Genomic DNA, 19,381 nt, shown 5'->3' with positions numbered 1-19,381 from the left:
TCAACTCTCTCCCCTCTACGCTGAAGGTGACCTTGCCTGTCTGCCAGTCTCTAGTGATGACACCGGCCCTATCAGTAATACATCATGTAAGCTGTGTATCAGCCAGATGCCGCACTAGCCGAGCAGTGGGTGGTCTGTCAGGCGGGCTCGCTTCGTAACAATATGCAAATAATCACATGCAAATTACTGAGCGATGTGCGTGATGATACATCAGCGCGGACTCAAACGCAGTACGCCATCAGATGTGTGCGTTACACGAAAGATTAAAATACGTTACGGGCCTTTTCACCTCATACAGTTACAGCTCACAAAATCAAAAGGCCACTCACAGCAACGCAAATCTGAATGCTGGGGAAGAATGTGACTATAACATGTGTGCACACACACACACACACACACACACACACACACACACACACACACACACACACACACACACACACACACACACACACACACACACACACACACACACACACACACACACACACACACACACACACACACACACACAGGCCAGAAGCTTTGAGCAGCCTCCTGCTGTGCTGCAACAAGAGATGTATTGTAGACAACACAGCTGCAATAACAAGGCTGGCCCAGTGCTAGAAGAAGTTGTACTGCATGACTCCCAGTCTAGACCGCCAAGAACAGCCGCCATATTGTAACATGATTATGGAGTTTGAGGATGTCAGAAAGACACCTTTCAGGCCATTCGAGTCCAAGTTTCATTTGACCTGGAAATGAACTTAAAGTCACGGTGAAAAAAGCATGTTCTCAACATTTTAATTCAATCGTTACACGTTAAAAACCAAATCTGGCCTCAGTTAGGAAGTCCAAAGGCATTTTTTAAATTGATGGTAAAGGTTGAATTGTTCATGTCTCTATGATAGTATCATTCGCTGAAATTTTTATGTATTCCTCCTACGCAATTAGCTCACCACTAGAGGCTTAACAGTTTCCAGTGCATAAAAATCAAGAGAAGTGTTGCCTTTTGTTAAGCTGCAACTGTCAAACGGGTGTCTGATTTAAAAGGTAGGATGGACTAATTAACAAACAACAAAAATGCAAGCAAACCACTGCGTTTTTAATTAGATATAACTGATTAATGTTTTGAAACTAGAATTGGTGAAAGAGAGCAAGATAAAAAGGTTTGGGAAGGTATAAATTATGTATTTGCTCAGGCAGAAGCAATGAAACACCATGCACACCCTGTTTGTTTTAACGGAGCAGACATGCTGTGAACATGACGGCCATGAACAGGTGAAAAATATACCTTTAGACACGTTTACACACATTCTGTCGGGACTTTAAGTACCTACTGATATCCTCCATAATGTAATATGATGCACCGCTCAAAAACATAAAGGGAACACTTAAATCACACATTAGATCTTGATGAAGGGAGTATAGTTGAAAATCTTTACTGATGTTAGAGAATAAAATGACGTAACAACCTTCAATCGAAACCAAAATCCTCAGCCCACTGAGGGCTGGATTTAAAACGCCGATGGAGGTGTACGGTGCTGAGCTGTGGGACCAGGTCCCACTAGAGGTCTCATGCCGTCCTCATGGAGTCTGTTTCTGATAGGTTGGTCAGAAACATGCACACCAGTAGCCTGCTGGAGGTCACTTTGTAGGGCTCTGGCAGTGCTCCTTCTGTTGCTCCTCACACAAAAGGAGCAGATACCGGTCCTTTAACAGCAGTGCATTTTTTGCATGTCATTAATTTCTGCACATGCTGGTAGATATTATAGGTCAAAGTAAAATTCATCCATAATATTCTTTCTAAATGCTGTATTTTTTGTTGTAATAATAATGACAAGATACCAAGAGAACACTCAGGTGACAACATCTTTGAGTAGGTCAATGGTTGACTAATAGAATAATGCCTGCTAATTAAAACGGCAGCCCCTTGCGCCGTCTATGTTGCTCCCAAACGAACAACACAATAAGACCATAAAATACACATGGTTCAGTTAACACTTGCTAACTAATGTAGGACATGGGGAAAACACTGGTGTCCTGATCAGCTTAGTGTGTCAAACACATTGGTTATCATTCACACACTCACATGCAAAGAGAGAGCATCCGCCGAGAGAGAGAGAGAGAGAAAGTGAGAGAGCGAGCGCGAGACAAAGAGGTTGAACAACACACCAACATCTCCGCTCTCTGCAACTGAGGCACATCAAAGCCTTCTCCGCCCATTTATCTGTGTGTGCCTGTAAATCAAAAGGCATACTTTGAACACACACACACACACACACACACACACACACACACACACACACACACACACACACACACACACACACACACACACACACACACACACACACACACACACACACACACACACACACACACACACACACACACACACACACACACACACACACACACACACACACAGAGAGACTGCATTTGCTTTGTGCAGCAGCATCCAGGGCTGGGCAGGGGAGGTAAAGGATTTTGCTGTAGACGGGGGAATTACTTGCCTCAGCTCACTCTGTCAGCAAGGAGAGGGGGATGACTGTTTACCCGCAGTGAGTGAGAGAAGGAGAGAAAGAAAGCAAAAAGAAGAAAAGCGCTAAAGAAAAGACATAGGGGTCACTGCTGTGGCTGAACAATGCTTTCTTCTCTGCAAGTCACCTTTTGCTTTTCCACCGATTGCCCCCGCCACATCACTGAGAGGTGATCTAGCGCTGTCTTTAAAAGATGGCTGTAAGGTGTGGTAGACAAGAGGCCAGGTCAAAATGATTAGGTGTAACAGCATGATACGATATACAGGAACAGTGGAATAAATGCACATCCACTGATGGGAAACACCCACACACACACACGATCTGTGCATCCCAGTGTGACCATATGGTTTGACGGGGACTTCCTACCCACCACAGAGGAAGTGTCCATTTACACTATACAGTTCACTTGTCCGCCATCACATCCTGTCTCCCAGCTCTAAGTGGCAATGCAAAAGCCCCGCTCGGCTCAGCCCAGTCACGGCTTTGAAGTTAAATCACGCAGAGAGGAGACACAGTTCACCATACCATGCAATCAGCATGAGATCTGGGAGTGCACATGCAACCTCAAACGACGTAGCACTGGCGGCATAAAGGGAGCTTTATGTGCTACAGCTACGTGTGTGAAGCTAGTCGGGTTTCAGTCTGCCTTGTTGGCAGATTCCCGCCTTTCCTCCTCTATTGTGGCGCTGTGATTGACATCCACCTGTCCTTGGGTGGAGGGTGATTAGGTGTTCTTACAGCTGGCCCTTTGTAACACACTGGATGCTTGTAATAGATTATGTGTGGCGAGTGATATGATGCCGATGATGGAGCGATCCAGTTGACATTGACTAACAGTCTGTGGAATACAACAGGGCGGGGTTGGTGATGACTCTCTTTAAACAGCGGGTATCATTGCCATGGCAGCCCATACATTATCACCACGTAGAACACGCCCCGTCACCGGCCTGGACCAATGGGCAGGCAGCTGCCTTGCAAACAGTCCCCGGCAGTGTTGGAATGGCTGAGGGAGGAAGGAGAATGCTAAATGTGCCACTTCATCTGGTGATTGACAGAAAAGCCTCTTGTTTACCGGTGCCACGGAGATTTGCATCTTTTTACCATTGCCCCTCCCTCTCCTCTTTGCTCTCATTGCTGTTCTTCTGCTCTGCATCCCCCGCCTCACTCTCTCAATCCTCCCTGTTTGCGGCGGCACTGCATGAAGTGGATATTACCCCACCCTGCTGCTACGATATTGATCAACCTCCTCCCTCCCTTCCTTTCTCTCTCCTCTCTTCATAGCCCACTGCATTGATTCCACCTCTCCCTCTGAGCCCGCCAGCTAGGAGTGATTACACAGGCTGCTCACACACACACACACACACACACGAATGAGAGTCTTTGGTAGGGATGTGGGGATGTGTAGTCTTGCTTTACTTTAAAGGCTATAAAGCCCGGCGACTGCTGCACCAGCCCTGTGAAAACACTGCTTCTTTTCATTCAAGGCGACCAATGACTGCGAGCTTGGCATGACATATTACCATTATAAATATTGTTGTTATAGCATGTTAGCACAGTACATCAGCAGGCTGGCGTACAGCCGGCTGTGCTCTGGTGGTTTTTGTCAGGCTGGTGCTAAAGATGGCTGTGGTGGGACTTGACAGGTGGGCTCCAGACACCTTGTGATTATGTGCAGAACCATGTAGAGCAGATACACACTCCTTATATGGGCCTTTGTGTGCTCACAAACACTACACCAGCAGCTAGCCTACTAAAGTCGGAGCAGTTAAATGAAACAGCACAGAGTGGGTGTCAGCACTACATAGACAAAAGACTTAATCAAAAGAGACAAAATCAGCTATGTACAGTCCTAACGGATTTGAGGTTGGAAATAAAAAAAAGACATCTCCTAGGTGAGTGGAAAGCTACATGGCCTCCTCAGTGAATTTCCACTCCAAAAGCTGAGCTTGGTGAAACTGTGCTCGCAGCAGGAGCCACCGCCTCATCTGCACACACTTGCACGTTAATTAGTTAAATGCCTACCCCCATGTGTTTACCAGATAGCAGCATCTCCGCTAACAATAGCTGGTGGAGTGCGAAAAGGTTTTTGCATGGGGAGTCCTAGCTGATGAGCTAACAAGCGCAGTGTAGGCTGATGCCACAAGAACAACCACTTATCTCTGTGTAACCACTCTATGGCAGCAGCAACAATCCAGCAGCGTCTGCAGCAACAGGCCAGAGATCCCACATATTATACACACCCTCGCTGCCATTTGGCATTTAAATGTCATTTTAGCGTGGCAGCAAACAGTTTGCACCTAATTATGGCCAGTTGCTGCTGTGTTCAGAGTTAAGCAGGAGTCTCAAGCAGTCATCCACACAAGGGCAGGGCTGTTAAATATACTCTCTTAAAGGAGCAATACTTCTGCCTTTAGGCAGAGGCAGGCTTTTTTTAACGATGAGCTGGACTGGATGTGAATGCTGATAAAGGGGTTCTAAGCCATGTAAAATGTTAACAGACCAAACAAAGACGAGGGGTGAGAGCAAGGACAGCGTGAGTGTGATCAATTGTAGTAATCAATATTCTTCATCTGTACCTTCACTCTTTGAATTACTTAGACTGCAACATAACCTCTTAGACAAGCTCAAAGTTACTTTATTTCAGTTGTGCGATCTGATAAAAAGTCCAAACTCTTCCCTACATGAAACACGCGATTAGTAGCCTCAAAGAAGCTGAATAATATGTCTCATTATCAGTCAGACTAAGCCTTTCTAATATCCCCTCTAATTTGATCCAGGGAGGCATCTTTAGAGGCGTTTTGGTCCAAAAGAGTAAACCAAGAGACGGTAAGCCATCTGTTAACAGCAGGCTCCATCAGTCCCCTACAGGTCCTGTCACAAGTCTACAGCTAGAGAAGTGTAAGCACAGGTTCCACACACTGGAAAAACAGTGTGCGAGTTTTGTGTAAATGTGAGTATCTTGGCTCTGCAGGGAGGAGAGGACGAGAGATCACAGTTCTATACAAGGAGCACACCTACACAGACGAGGGTCTCAATCACCTCCAACACCCCTCCGCCTGCTGATGGAGAGAGCCTCTCACACTCATCCGCCAACTCCATTACCCACTCGGACAGGGCCGCACATTAAATCATTCTATTTCACCTGGAGAAGAGAGGGTGAAGGTAGGAGACGGAGAGGTGGGAGGAAGATGAGAGTTGTTTTTTTTCCCTGCCGTCCTTTCTAGCTGGCGTTTGAACTGATACCGACATGCCCCCGTGCTGGGCCACCATCAGTAATGGACCCAAATCAGCCCCGCCCCCCCATCCCACAATGCCTTGAGGCACAAGATTCATCACAAGGACCAGACAGCAGAGGAGAGGGAGGAAGGAGAAGTCGAAGAGAAATAATGTGGAAGAAGGTGAGGAATGCTGTAAGATATGAAAAGAGCAAATGATGGGAGCCTATAAAAGAGTTATTCACCCTCAAATGGGGAGGGCATTATGGCGATCTATAAATGGGCTGTTAAGCTCAATAGCCCAAGGTTAGCTTGTCGTGATGCTGCAGTGAAAGTCTATATAGCTGAGTGTGTTAGTCCTATTATAAACACTCAGCCAGTACCATATGTATTTAACAAAAAAAAGAAAAAGAAATGCTCTGATTATTTCAATTAGCTCCAGAGCGAGCAAGGAAGATGAAATTAAGCAGCAAATCAGACAACGCTCCACATATAGACAGCCTCGCACGGCAGCGGCCTGCCTTCACAACAGTAGGCTATATGGGGATTTGACAACTGTACAAAAAAATGGGGGCTAAGGGGAGGCCTGTGTTTTCTTAATAATTCCATTAAGACAGTGCTTCGGCTGATTTAACAGTAGGCTTAATAACGCAGACTTTACTCCCTCTGCTCTGTGCACAAGTGTTAACTGCCTGCTGGAACAAAGGCGGCTCTGTTCACAAACACAACACAGCCAAACTGTTAAGTACATTCCTATAAAGAGAAGAACAAAGAGCGTTTGAGCGTGGCGGGAGCAGAAATGAATACAGCTACTGAGGGGATAGCACAGCTCGGCCCTTTGATGCCAGGAAATGTCTTTAGCATCACACATAGTGTTTATGCTGCTTCATAGCGTACTTTTGAAGATCGAGGCGACAATAAAACCAACTGGTAGCAGCGAGAAATCTCAGCAGAGATAATGTTCGGGAGAAAAATGGGGCTGAGAGGGAGGGGGATGGGGGTTGAAGATGGTAGAGGATTTAGATGGATCTCATTCAATTAATTAATTGGGCAATGTTTTTGTGCGTGGGTTAAATTCACAAAACCTGTGCGTAGATTAAAGGTACAGTGTGTGTGTGTGTGCCCGCCCATGTCTGGCCAAGCGTCTCCAAGCCCTCCCAGCTGTGGTTCCCTCGGACCATGTGATCCACTAGCGGTGACAGAGAGGCAAATACAATTTAGACTCGCCCATCAAAGCACGTGCAACACCAGTCACTGCCACTGCGGGCAGAAAATGTGACGCATTGAACAGAAGACACACAATCCTCCTCCTGTCTGCCATAGATCCTAATTTGTCTTTGTGCGACAGAAAGTGAGGCTGTGCCGAGTTCAGCTCTGGGGATATTGGTGCATTTTATGGTTCAGATGATTTTATGACTAAAAAAAAAAAAATCCTCATCTGACAAAGGCTCCCATGTGTTGCTGATGGAGCTGCTCCGGTGTCTAAATCTTGATGACATGACAAGACACATGGCCCATTTGGTTCCTAGGTTTAAGAGAAGGTTTTATTGTTCATGTATACTGACTGGACGGCATTGTGCTCGAGCAGTGGCATATGAGAGCTCTTAAACAGAGTGATATTGTGCTTTCACGATCAAAGCATGAGCACATGTGATCCGATTGTGTTGCCTTAGATCAACAAAGCATCCAAAAGCGAAGAATAGATGCAGCTAGCAGCGATTCGAGCTGTAGCGCATGTACAGAGTGTCAGAGGGCCTGTATGAGATTGGGCTGCTGCAGGGGAGCTGCTGGAGATGGCAGCCTGTGGTGATGTTGCTGTTGTTTTAAGGGCTGTGTGAGGCAGCGTGCTCCGAGGTACAAAGTGTCAACATTCCTCAGACCTCATAGCAATCCCTGAAATGTCCTCCTCTCGTGCCTGCTCCTCTCTGTGACCGATGCCCTTCTTCCCTCTTTCCTTCCTCCCTTTGCTCTTTCTACTGGTGAGAGTTAATTTGCACCATGTGTTCTTTAACAGAGAAGGGTGGGGGGCCCTGGTTGAAGCGTGTGAACCCGATACCACTGTAAATCTCCACTTCCACAGCGGTACCCTCTTGCCCCTCCTCCTCCTGTTCTCTCTCTCTCTCTCCCTCTCATTTTTTTTTTTATTGGCATGTCACACATTGGACAAGCTGGAAATTACACTGAGCTGAGCTGCGAACCAGCGGTGAAGCACATTTCAGCTGAGAGAGCATGGAAAAGTGGAGGGTGGAAAGGAGGGGGGAAAAGTGGAAGAGGGAAGTGGAAATGTAAAGTGGGAGAGGACAATGAGGTGGGGTAAAATTAGCTGTCCAATTTTCAAAGCAGAGGACAATCCAATTAAAGCCTGAACAATCCACGCCAATGTGTTTAGTGTCTGGTTACTACACTCAGTCCTGGGTGGCCTGGCAGACATGAGACAATCTCCTCCAAATACAATACTGAGCTACTACCTGAGATACAAACTACAGATGCATTGGTTGCAATTTTTTGGCTGATTCAGATTTCAGATTTTTCTTAAAAAAAAAAAAGTCTGATAGTCAAAGAAATATATTTGACAGCTAATAATAATAATTTCAAATAATTTCAACCATCCCTCCATTTACTTTGTTGATGTCATTTATACTGTTTTCTTTCATATAAATACACACAATTCAATGAATAGGAACAAAGCCGTGTATAACCTTCATGGAAACACTTGCTGTTATTTAAAAAAATCTTCAATTATGTCATATTTCCCTCTCTAACATCTATTTTATATTGCTGTAAAAAACAACATCTGTATTTAGTTAAGTATTTCACCAAAAATTTAATTTTAAAAGATTACATTTTAACACATCATGATAGTTTAGTTGAATTTAACTTTGCTATTGACAAATGAGTCGGTCAATGCAATAACTGGAGCCGCACGATTGGAATTTATTACAATTAAAATTTTTACACACTGTGTTTAAAAAAGTGCCACGTGTTGTGGGGCCGTCTGTGTTGGCCAGGACTGGTGACTGGACGGTTTATGGCTGATCAGCTGAAAACCGGCAAGATTCGATCGGTGCATCTCTAATGATTAAAGCACAGAATTAAACTGGCTCCTCTGCAATTCTTTAGTATCTACTTTGGAAACCATCTGGCCATCTAGGATACTATGAACGCTAGTCTACTTCAAAGGACCCCTCAACCTCTAATTTAGCATGAAACCCCCTATGGAGGAGTCTCCTGTTTTCATTTCAAAGGAAAAACCTGGTCAGGTAATTAAACTGCCACTGTCATATTTTTCACATACAGTGAAGACCAGTTGGGAGTAGGTTTTGACAGAGTCAAATCTAGCTGCCTTTCTTGACATCTTTCTCATCAAAGCTGGTGCCAAAGAAGATGGCACTGTCTGTTTGCTCTTCTGCTTAAAAGATAAAATGTAGTGCTCTGTCCCGGAGCACAGTGAATTTGCCTCAGATTATAGTGAAGACATCAGTGGAGACATTTTCACTTGTGATGTGCCAGAAAAAAAAAGAAAAGTGTCTGAGGAGCCGCTGAATATTTCAACAACTCAGCGACAAGGGGTGAAATTAGCACCGTGGATATATATGCGAGGTCCAAATGTCATCCGTCACTGAAAAATGACTCGACAAATTTGCATGTATCTGTGCGTGTGAGCGATACCGCCAAGCCAGTGAAAGTAAACTCAACTAATGAAACTCCAAGGGGGAAGAGTAGGCAAAAAGGCTTCTCTGCTGAATAATTTAGCAGTGGTGGGTCAAAGAGGTGGCTATTGATTGAGCTTTTAAAGAGTCTTATGAAAATGCTATGGCCTAGAGCCTGGCCCTTCAGCCCGACCAACCCCCACTGTCCAGAGTCTGCACCCTCTCCATCTGGGAAGGTAATCACCACTCATAAAAACACACACAGACACACACACACACACACACACACACACTCACGCACACACACAACCCCATTTTGATTTCAGTCTGTCTCCACTTCCCTCCCCTCCCATCTTCTATCCTAGGGAAAGAGATCATCCTATTGGCTGAACAAATAGTTTCCATAGCAGCATTTAGCTAATGCACAGGGAGGGCACTGAGGGTGAGAGAAGAAAGTGTTATCTGTCCAAAAAGATGAAAAGAGGGGGATACGGAGGAGAATAGAGGCGAGGAGCCAGGGGGAGGGTTGGATAGGTTTGGTTTTTATACCCGAGAGGAGCTGAATACAGCCCCCTGCACTTGCTGAATCGGAACTATGCTGTTATCTCAACCTTACCATTTGTATTGCTTTATTTATTCATCACTGCGCTCTCGTGGACAATCAATCTTACCTGCCTGCCTGAAGAGAGACGGGGCTGTGTAGCCGTTTGAGAGATGCGTGCCTGTCTCCATCTGATTTGAGAAATGCACCGAGCTTGCAACCCGACATCAGAGGAGGACTAGCACTTGTCCATCTTGCAGATTGTGTCCGCTCAAAAAGCTTGCGAAGCAACAGCAGCTGCTGCAGCTAGTGACCCTAGCACCTTGGCTAAATGACCCGATGCTACCACAAAGCATGGCATTAATAGCATCACCTCAATGAAATTTCAAGTGTGCTGAGATGGCTAAGGAGGGAGGGAACAGGAGGGGGTGCATACCTCCTCGGAGTGGAGCATTAATCAACACAGTCATAATAATGTGGAAAGTCACCAGATACTGCCAAAGCAGCTGGAAAAAAAACCCTTTTGCTCACAGGGTCTCCACACAAGCAAGTGTGTGGGGAGGAGAGCATGGGGGCTATTTGTCAAATAAATGGAGGTAATCTGAGCATGATTTGGTTTGCTCGGACTTAATAAAATGATTCCACTTCATGTGTTAACTTGCTCCAGCCGACCACAGTTAAGAAGTATAAAATTGGCGACAATTTTCTGCTCTGTTTTCCTTTTGTAGGTGGGTGAGAGCCATTCAGGGTTTAGTAGCTGTTGTCCTGTGGTTCTATTGCTTTAAGGCTGCTACTCAATGGGGAACATTACAGCCAGAATGCTTCAATCAAACAGCTTGCAGCAGGCTCGGCTGGCCGGCCATGTCCATAGACGCCTAGATGCCCTTGTCAAAGCTGCTTCCTCACAGAAAGCAGACACTTAAGACAGCCCCCCCCCTCACACACACACACACACACACACACACACACACACACACACCAATTGTGAAAGGCTGCACCTCCACATGTTCAAGTCTATAAAATGTACCAGCTCGCTTAAAGCAGCTGAGTGGACCGTGGAATGAAAGAAAGAGCTGAGGATCACACACAAACAAACACACACACGCACACGCACACACACACGCACACGCACACACACACACACACACACACACACACACACACACACACACACACACACACACACACACACGTCTGTGTGCACTGGAGGTGTAAAAGTGTTGTTTACATGCAACACAAACATTAGAATAGCCACACCACATGGACAGTAAATATGATCTGGTTGTACACTGCGAACTGTCACAAGTAATCAGTGACTTTTTATAATCAAGTTTAACATGTTTATAATATCAATTGAACTGTATGGGCTTGTGATCTTGCGCCATTGTTTTAAGGCAGAATTGTATTTAAAAACACTAGCAAAAGCTATCTGCTAATTAAGTGCTTTGGCTTTCCAATCAATTGTTTCAACAAGTGTTTTAACGTAACTGAGGTGATCATTTTTCACAAACACCCGTCACACGGAGAGAACCTGTCAAATAGTATGTAGCTAGGGTACATGGGATTCAAGTTTTTAATAACAGCTGAGATTCATTATTCAACAGATGAATGCAGAGCTGACGATCATTTTGAAAGCTAATTGTAAAATGCATTTGACATTTAAAATGAGTAAATATGAGTAAAGCTATATGACTAAATAAATTGGAAAAATCACAGTCAGCTGGGTTACTATAGCAATTTACGTGACCGGGATGTCGTTTGTTGTTACTTGAAACAATTTACCATGTGTTTTCCTTGTTTGGGCATCCAGAGGTCACCTGAAGCCGCATTAACAAATCTTGCATGTGTACGGCCCAACGCTAATCAATAGGAGCTAAGGTTTATAGGCAATTCATTTTCCCTTTCAAGAACGCCTGTTGTTTTAACACATTTCAGCAATTAGATTGACACAGACATCAATTACTTTCAGACACACACACACAACAACACACACACACTGTACAAGTACAATGTACAATGTGTGGGAATGTAATTTGACAGTGCTGGAAGCCCAAACAAACACAACCCATCAGACAACGTTTTCACCAATGCAAACAGAGCACTCTCAATCTTTTTTTGAGGTGACTAGAACCTAATGCTGTGATTTTAAAGAGGACTGACGGACACAGACACACACACACACAGACACACACACACACAGTATACTGGTTATATGACAAAGAAAATCCCTCATCCTTTTAAGCTGATCAAGCCTGCAACATATTAGCTGGACTCCTGGCACCATAATTGCATTGTACATGGTATCTAATTAAATGTCCATGAGCAGGGAGATCCAGTGATGTGTGTGTGTGTGTGTGTGTGTGTGGTTGTGTGTGTTGTGCCTGCCAGAGACACTGCATGTGTGTGTGTCTGGTGTGTGCGTGTGTGTGTGTTTTGGCGTACTGGGCTCCTCTATCCTGCTCTCCCGGAGGGAAAAACGCTGCAATCACTCCATTAGCGAAAGAGGGAGGGAGACAGGGATGCTGGGAGAAAGCAGAGGGAGAAAAAGAGAGGGATGTGGGGAAGGAAGGGAGGGAGGACAGAACACAGCTGACTTGGCCAATAACAGCAAATGAGGTTAGATACAAGCAGAGAGGGAGGCAGGGGGGGTCAATGAGTGTTGAGGACATGGACACAATGACTAGAACATGGGATGGGAGGAGCGAGGGAGGAGAGTGACAGCAGATAAAGAGGAGTGTGGATGAGGGGGGGATGAAGTGTAGAAGCAGACAGATGAGAGAGTGAGAGGGAGAGAAATGGAGACGGAGGAGACAATCGAGGTAAGAAAAGCAGGATGGATGGGTGAAGCCAGGGTCAATGGGCAGATATGGCTGCAGATTGTTCATTGCTCAGTCGCTGTCAGATGGCTTATTGGTTCCCCTCACACAACAGGCAGCTCACACTGTGTGTGTGTGTGAGTACTGTTGAAGCAGATATATACGTACACTGCATGTAAACATAATGACAAATACACTATGTACACACACGCACACACGCTCGCACACACGCACACACGCACACACACACACGCACACACGCACGCACACACACACGAAGCCGGCAGGCTGACTGCATTACTCTCATCAAATATAGATTGTAAACACATTACAAGGTCATGGCACCGGGTGTAAACTGAAACTAGCCCTCATGGGAAAACACACTGGAGGGACGTGTGTATTTGTAGTGAAAGCTGCAATATAAGACACTTAAATTCACGACGTATGTTCAATTGTTCCATCATATACTGTATTCCCCTTGTAGTGTCTAAACATGGGCACAGAAGAGAATTAATAATTAACTGGCTGCATTTCACCGTCTTGCTTCCACTCCCGATTATGTTTAATACCTCTAACGGCTAAAATGGCCTCCTACTGGTCCCCTCTGTATCTGGGCAGACATTTTAGGAAGGTAGGAGACTGAAATCTATTTGACTGGATCAATATGTCACGGAGGTTACAGTGGGCACCACAGCTGCCACTGTTGAGTAAACAAACAGGCAAACAGATGTGAAATCACAGTGAGACGGAAAAAAAAGATAGAGCCACGGAGCGGCGGCCTTCAGTTCTTGTTCTTCACCACATACAAGAGATTGATGGCTGCATTCTGGATTTCTACACACCACTAATTAGATTCACAGGTCATTAGATAAAGTACACGAGTGAGACCGCTACGGCGTAAAGACTGAGGGAGGAGAGAAAGACAGGCAAAAAGGAGCAGGGTGCGAGACAGGCAGTATTGATGAGGTTGTTTGGTTCAGGACCAATGAAATTTCCTCCCCTTCTGCTGCGCCTTCAAAGGCCTGCTCCCCCACACAGAGGGGGGGCTTGATCGATAATTTGTGTGGCAAGAAAAAGTGGTGGTTGGAGAAAGAGGCAAGGAGGGATCAGAGGATAGGAAATAAAGAGAATGCGTGGACGTCTAATGTGTGGTGCACTTACATGGATCTCAAGTTGCTTGTCGTCTCTACTACCAATATATTGTTGCAAGAGAAGGAAATGAGATTACACTGACCATTATGTCTGCAAAAGGGCAGAATGAGTGGGTGAACTATTTTACCCCCAAAGGCACAAGTTTGTGCCCTAGTTTTGAGAGCAGGGTGACGGGGCAAAGGGTGCTTTATAGTAACGTGGACAATTACAACCTAAATTATCCTAAAAGAGGATTTTGTGCTGGTTTAGTAAATCGAGATTACGAGTTTTCAACGCAGCTAGCCTAGCACCTATCTTTTGTCATCTGTAGCACAGCGACAAAATGAACTCATTGAAAAACACTATTTGTTTAGAGAGCCAGCGGGGCTTGTTGTTTTAACATAGCAGAACAAGGGTACAGTCTGCTCAAACACATACAGGCATGCAGATGGCTGTTCATTAATTACAGATGGATCGGGGGAGTAACAGAGAGCAAGAGACACAAAGAGAGAAGACAGAGAGAGAGAGAGAGAGAGAGAGAGAGAGAGAGAGAGAGAGAGAGAGAGAGAGAGAGAGAGAGAGAGAGAGAGAGGGGTCAGCTAATGGAGCCAGTATTCTCTCTCCCTCCCTGGACAATTACCTCGGTCTGCCCCAGACCTCCTCTGGCACTCTTAATCAAGGTGCAGGTGCGTGGGTTTTTGTGGAAGTGTGTCTGTGTGTGTGTGTGTGTGTGTGCATGTACGCGTACAAGGAGGGGTTCCTGCCGTCCTCAGCACTCTCTAGCAGCAATCCGATTAAAGCTCTGCTGCTGTGGGGCCCGGCTGCCTTCCCCTCTGTAAGGCCTCCAGCTCACCTCAAAACCCCTTCTACACACAACAACTGCCCTCCACGCACAAAAGTATTCATACATGAAACTAAAGTGCCAACACACCTTCCTCAAACGCACGCACACACACAAGTCCACCTTTTCCAAATGTGCTGTGGGTGGCCTCCGAGCTGACCTCCCATCATCACCCTGGCTGTAGGCAGCCATTACTTTGGCCCCCTGGGGCCTAGCCGCCCCTCGCCGAGCCTTCTGCCCTCTGCTAAGACAACCAATCTGCTAAAAGAAAGGCAATGCTCGCTCAAGCAGGGTTAGAGGCCGCTTCACTCGGCAACACAGATCCATTGATTTCATATTCCAGTGGTCTTTGCACACTAAATGAACATTACTGCAAACCTACACCTAATCTCCATTCTTGGCAAATGACCAATTAAAAACAATCCTTTTCAGGCCTCACTGGTAAGTTTTGGTGAATTTCCACTGGCAAATTTCCTCAGCCACGAGAAACAATGAATTGGATGCATTGATGTCTAAAGAGAAATCCCACACGGAGACAACCATTATCACTCAATGTGTAAAATCACCCAGTTACATTAGACCGCACTTCAAGATTAAATATTGATTTCGACCAGAGATAATCTGAATGGCTTGTCTGTGATTTCTCAAGCTGCTCATTAGAGCAGTACACTGGAGCACAGTACACCACGTTTCTTAAACCATACGGTTACATCCTTTTTCATCAACAAGAATAAAGAAATATCTGTTGGGTGAACTCAAATGCAACATCCCCTTTAGCAGAAAGAGAATGTGGTGTGGGCAAATCAATTTGTCTGTGTGTGTGTGTGTGTGTGTGTGTGTGTGTGTGTGTGTGTGTGTGTGTGTGTGTGTGTGTGTGTGCGCAATGTTTTAGCTGTCCTATTGCAGAGAAAACAAGCACCACTTCACTTAACTGGCTGAGCCTGATGAATCAGCCATTCTTGATAGCAAATTAAAAACTAATTTCTTTCTTTATTCAGCAAAAGAGGCAATTTGGCCACATTAGGCAGTAAAAAAAATCAATTGAAAACTGGTGATGGTCTCCTTCATTAAATCAATTAAATGCATCGACAAACATCTTTATTTCCATTACAAGCATTATTACACAGCCAGTGGATCGCAAAGGTGGTTAATATTCAAGCCTGACTCACAGAGGGATTTTTTAATTTTTCCTCGTGACCCTTTTAAAAACAAACCTCAGGATACAAACGGATTATAAATGGTGTTCCACTATGATTTATATTCCTCAGTCCCCATCAGACTTCCACAATGCAACTGAGATGTGCAACCCTGCACCTATACCTCTTATTTATGCTGCACACAACATAATGGACCAGATTTTTTTTTTGCTCACTAAGAACAACAGCGGTTTGTTTCACAGCTTGCGACATGGAGTGGGTGGGCGGATTAGTGGTGAACCTCAGGCCAGTGTGAGGACACAAAGAAATGAAACAGGACAGACAGGAAGTGAAAATGTACTCACCAGTTTGAAATCCTGAATGCTACAAATGAAGTAGGGAGTGTTGGGCCGCCGGCTTTCAATGTACACACAATCTGCAAGTGAAAGAAGGGAAGAAAAAAAAAAGTGAGTTTGAAAGAAGATGTTCACAATTTCCGAAGCTTTCATATTTTTATGCAGCCAGACTCAGAAATATATCATTTTGGGTGCTGTTACCTCTGCTGAAAAGACATTTTTTCCTCCTTGAGTCAAATTCAATTGGAATGCGAGTAATAGGATTAAGGACTTTTGGAGCGCTACAAGGTTGCCTTTCCAAAGCAAACATTACGCCCAAGGGGAATTATGTTATTGTTCCACTCCATTTATACACCAGTGAGTAATACTGGCTTTAACCCCATTCCACCCCCCCACCCCCCCCAAGACACCGCTGTAACTCGTCCCTACAAAATGACAACTTTTGTCATTGCCCCTATATGTCCAGTTAACCCTGGGTTATCACAGCAGTGAAACAAAAAAAAACAAAAAAATTCTTCCTTTGTCCTCTCATGTTTTAAAATGTTGCCAAATTACATAACCCGCGAGTGTTAAAAGCAGCCTCCTCACATTGTGTATGAGATGGTGGCCTTGGCCGGCTGTGCTGTTAAATTGAATGTGACTGGTGGTATGGCTAGGTCACGAACCCTCATCTCCTTAACAAAAACATTCACGCTGCAGAGGACAAAAACACACAGCCACTTCTGTGGAGGAAAGGAGGAGGTGGAGGCGGGGGACATGGCTAATGGTTCCTACTAAGCCTGGCACAGTACTTTCCAGAAACAGCCAAGGGTTAGAATTATTATAGAAAAAGATATTTGATTCCACTAAAGGCAAATTAGCATAATAGTCTCCCATTCACCTTTTGCTTTTAGATGAAACACAAATCCAGGGGTGTGATCAAAGGGAGGGAAAGAAGTATTTATTTTGGTTTTAATAATCAGTAAAAGACAGTTCTTGCTCCCTCATTGGGCAAAGCAATCAAAAGCCACTGACACTTAATTGATTAAAAAAAAAAAAAAAATACATCACACTGAAAATTGACCTTCTATTCAGACAGAAGCAAGGCAACAAGCTGCTTGGCTGCTCCCAAGGCTGGTTTTGACTGCCATTTGATGCAACGGAGCGCAGCAATCTCGCTTACATTAACATACAGGCCACGGAGACGGACAATAAACAACAGCAGCTCTGTAGGCTTTGATTCAAAAAGGTAAGATTTGCCCCGACAACACAAACTGCTAGTGGTGATTTAACAAAAAAAACAAAAACATGCTGAGCTGTTCCCTGCAGAAGGACTAGACACTTCCCAAACAAAAGATGAGCGGCCAGCTATTTACAGTGACTGACAGTGCCATCATCTGTTATTTATTTGTTTGTGTCAACAGAGTTATCGATCTGGCTGAGGTTTATCTTACCGCTTACAGAGGAAAAGAGGGGTGGCAAGGATATTAAATGGCTCCGACACCCAAGATACTATTAGTAGAGGAGCTGGTGTGTAGGAGTGCGTCTGTGACATCATAGTCTTTGTTTTTTAAGGAGGCTGTGTGTGTGTGTGTGTGTGTGTGTGTGTGTGTGTGTGTGTGTGTAACCCCAGGGTGGGCTTGTTATCTGCTGTGGGCTGAATAAGCTGTTCTAAGGGGAGGGGGTTTATCGCCCTTGCTGGCTCTGAGTGACGCATTATAGCTCTCTCACTACTGCCCTTTTCTCGCTTTTCTCTGCTGCCTCCTTTTCTTCCTCCTCTACGCCATCCCTGGAAGTCATTTACAAGATAACATGAATGAAAATACCCATCAGTGCTATTGTGTGATCTGTGAGCAACACAGTGTGTGTGTGTGTGTGTGTGTGTGTGTGTGTGTGTGTTCAGAGAGACAGAAACGGGTGGAGGAGGAGGGAGCCAGAGGGAGGGGAGTGGGGGGAGGGCCGAGAACAAAAGAGACTAATCTGAACGAGATGACATGTTTCGGAGGAGTCAAATCGGGGGAATTAGGGTTTAGCGTCCCTTCACCTCGTCGGCACATTCATTTAGAGGGGCCAGATCTCTGTGTCTACACCCCAGAGCACATCAACAGGCATAAAGACCAAGAGGTAGTGAAAGTGGAAAAAAAGATAGGTGGTGAGGAAAAAAAACAGGGATCAGAGAGACAGGGATCTAGCTTAATCATGCACAGACAGCCAGTGAGTCTATTCTTCGAATGTCAAAAGCCCATTTTTGAATTCATCCTGGGTACTGAAAGCAGACTACCAAGGGCATTTCTCTATAACAGGATTCTCAATGAATGTGAAAGTTAAAACCAGTTAATGCTTCATAGTCAGCCGTTTGAATGGAAAACGAGTCAACGGAGCCCAGGGAGGCTGGGCGCGGCGGTGGTGGCGGTGTGGTGTGGTGGTGGGGGGGGGGGGAAGCAGGCCACGCGGTTCCTCCAGGGTCTGCCCGGCTTGTTAAACATTCCCTGCCATTTTGTGCATTTGGAAGTGGGTCTCCTCGCTCAAGTGGAGAAGTGGAAAGGGGAGGGACGAGAGGTTTAGCTGCGATGGGGGTCTACATGGGGGGATGGGCAGTTTTCTTAGGGGTTGAAGTGTGCGCTCGTTGGATGGATGTAGCCCTCGCTGTAGGAGGGAGAACCACAGCATAGCCTTTGTCGTCGAGTGCTCTCACTCCCTTCACAGCTGTTAAGTTTCACTTTTTCTCCTCGCCTCCACCCTTACAATCCAGCCGACCACCACGCCGCCCAGACGGATAGACGGCGGGAGAAAGTTCAATACTTTGAAAAGGGTAGCTACGGAGTGCAGCTCCTCAGACCTGAGCACTGAAACCTGATCCAGGCCGTCACTGTTCCTCCAATTACATCGTCACTGCTGAGTTCAAGCGACCGAATATTCATTGTTATAACCTTGTGACACACACACATACATACACACACAGAAATGTACTCAGCTGTAGCTCATTGTTCAGCCAGCCATTCTTTTAGAGCTGCCAAGCATGTCTAATCTAAAACACACCTAGCCTCAGCAAAAGAGCTGTGTCTTACTCTCCCTGTATCAAGCAAATAAAATGCTGTTTAATTTGCTTCAGCCTTTCAGTAGAGGGGGGGGGGGGGCTTTCTTTTACGAGCTGCCAACAATGGAAAAGTCACAATGTGAACACACTCATATAC

General features: G+C 45.3%; 2 protein-coding genes across 2 annotated transcripts in view; one reads left to right on the top strand and one right to left on the bottom strand.

The window, feature by feature from the left end:
- atp5pb (ATP synthase peripheral stalk-membrane subunit b) overlaps positions 1–19,381 on the top strand; it is a 339,131-nt gene that overhangs the window by 139,674 nt on the left and 180,076 nt on the right. The gene's annotated exons all lie outside the window — the stretch shown is intronic.
- Positions 1–19,381, bottom strand: part of rerea (arginine-glutamic acid dipeptide (RE) repeats a) — a 119,601-nt gene that overhangs the window by 45,697 nt on the left and 54,523 nt on the right. Inside the window, exon 4 of the mRNA XM_084016001.1 lies at positions 16,218–16,288. Coding sequence (XP_083872127.1) covers positions 16,218–16,288 — 71 coding nt within the window. The remainder of the gene's footprint in view (positions 1–16,217; positions 16,289–19,381) is intronic.

Source organism: Eutrigla gurnardus (assembly GCF_963514095.1).
Source record: "Eutrigla gurnardus genome assembly, chromosome: 8".
NCBI classification, from domain to species: Eukaryota; Metazoa; Chordata; class Actinopteri; order Perciformes; family Triglidae; genus Eutrigla; species Eutrigla gurnardus.
The sequence above is the reverse complement of the archived record's forward strand: the minus strand, read 5'-3'. Positions and strand labels throughout refer to the sequence as shown.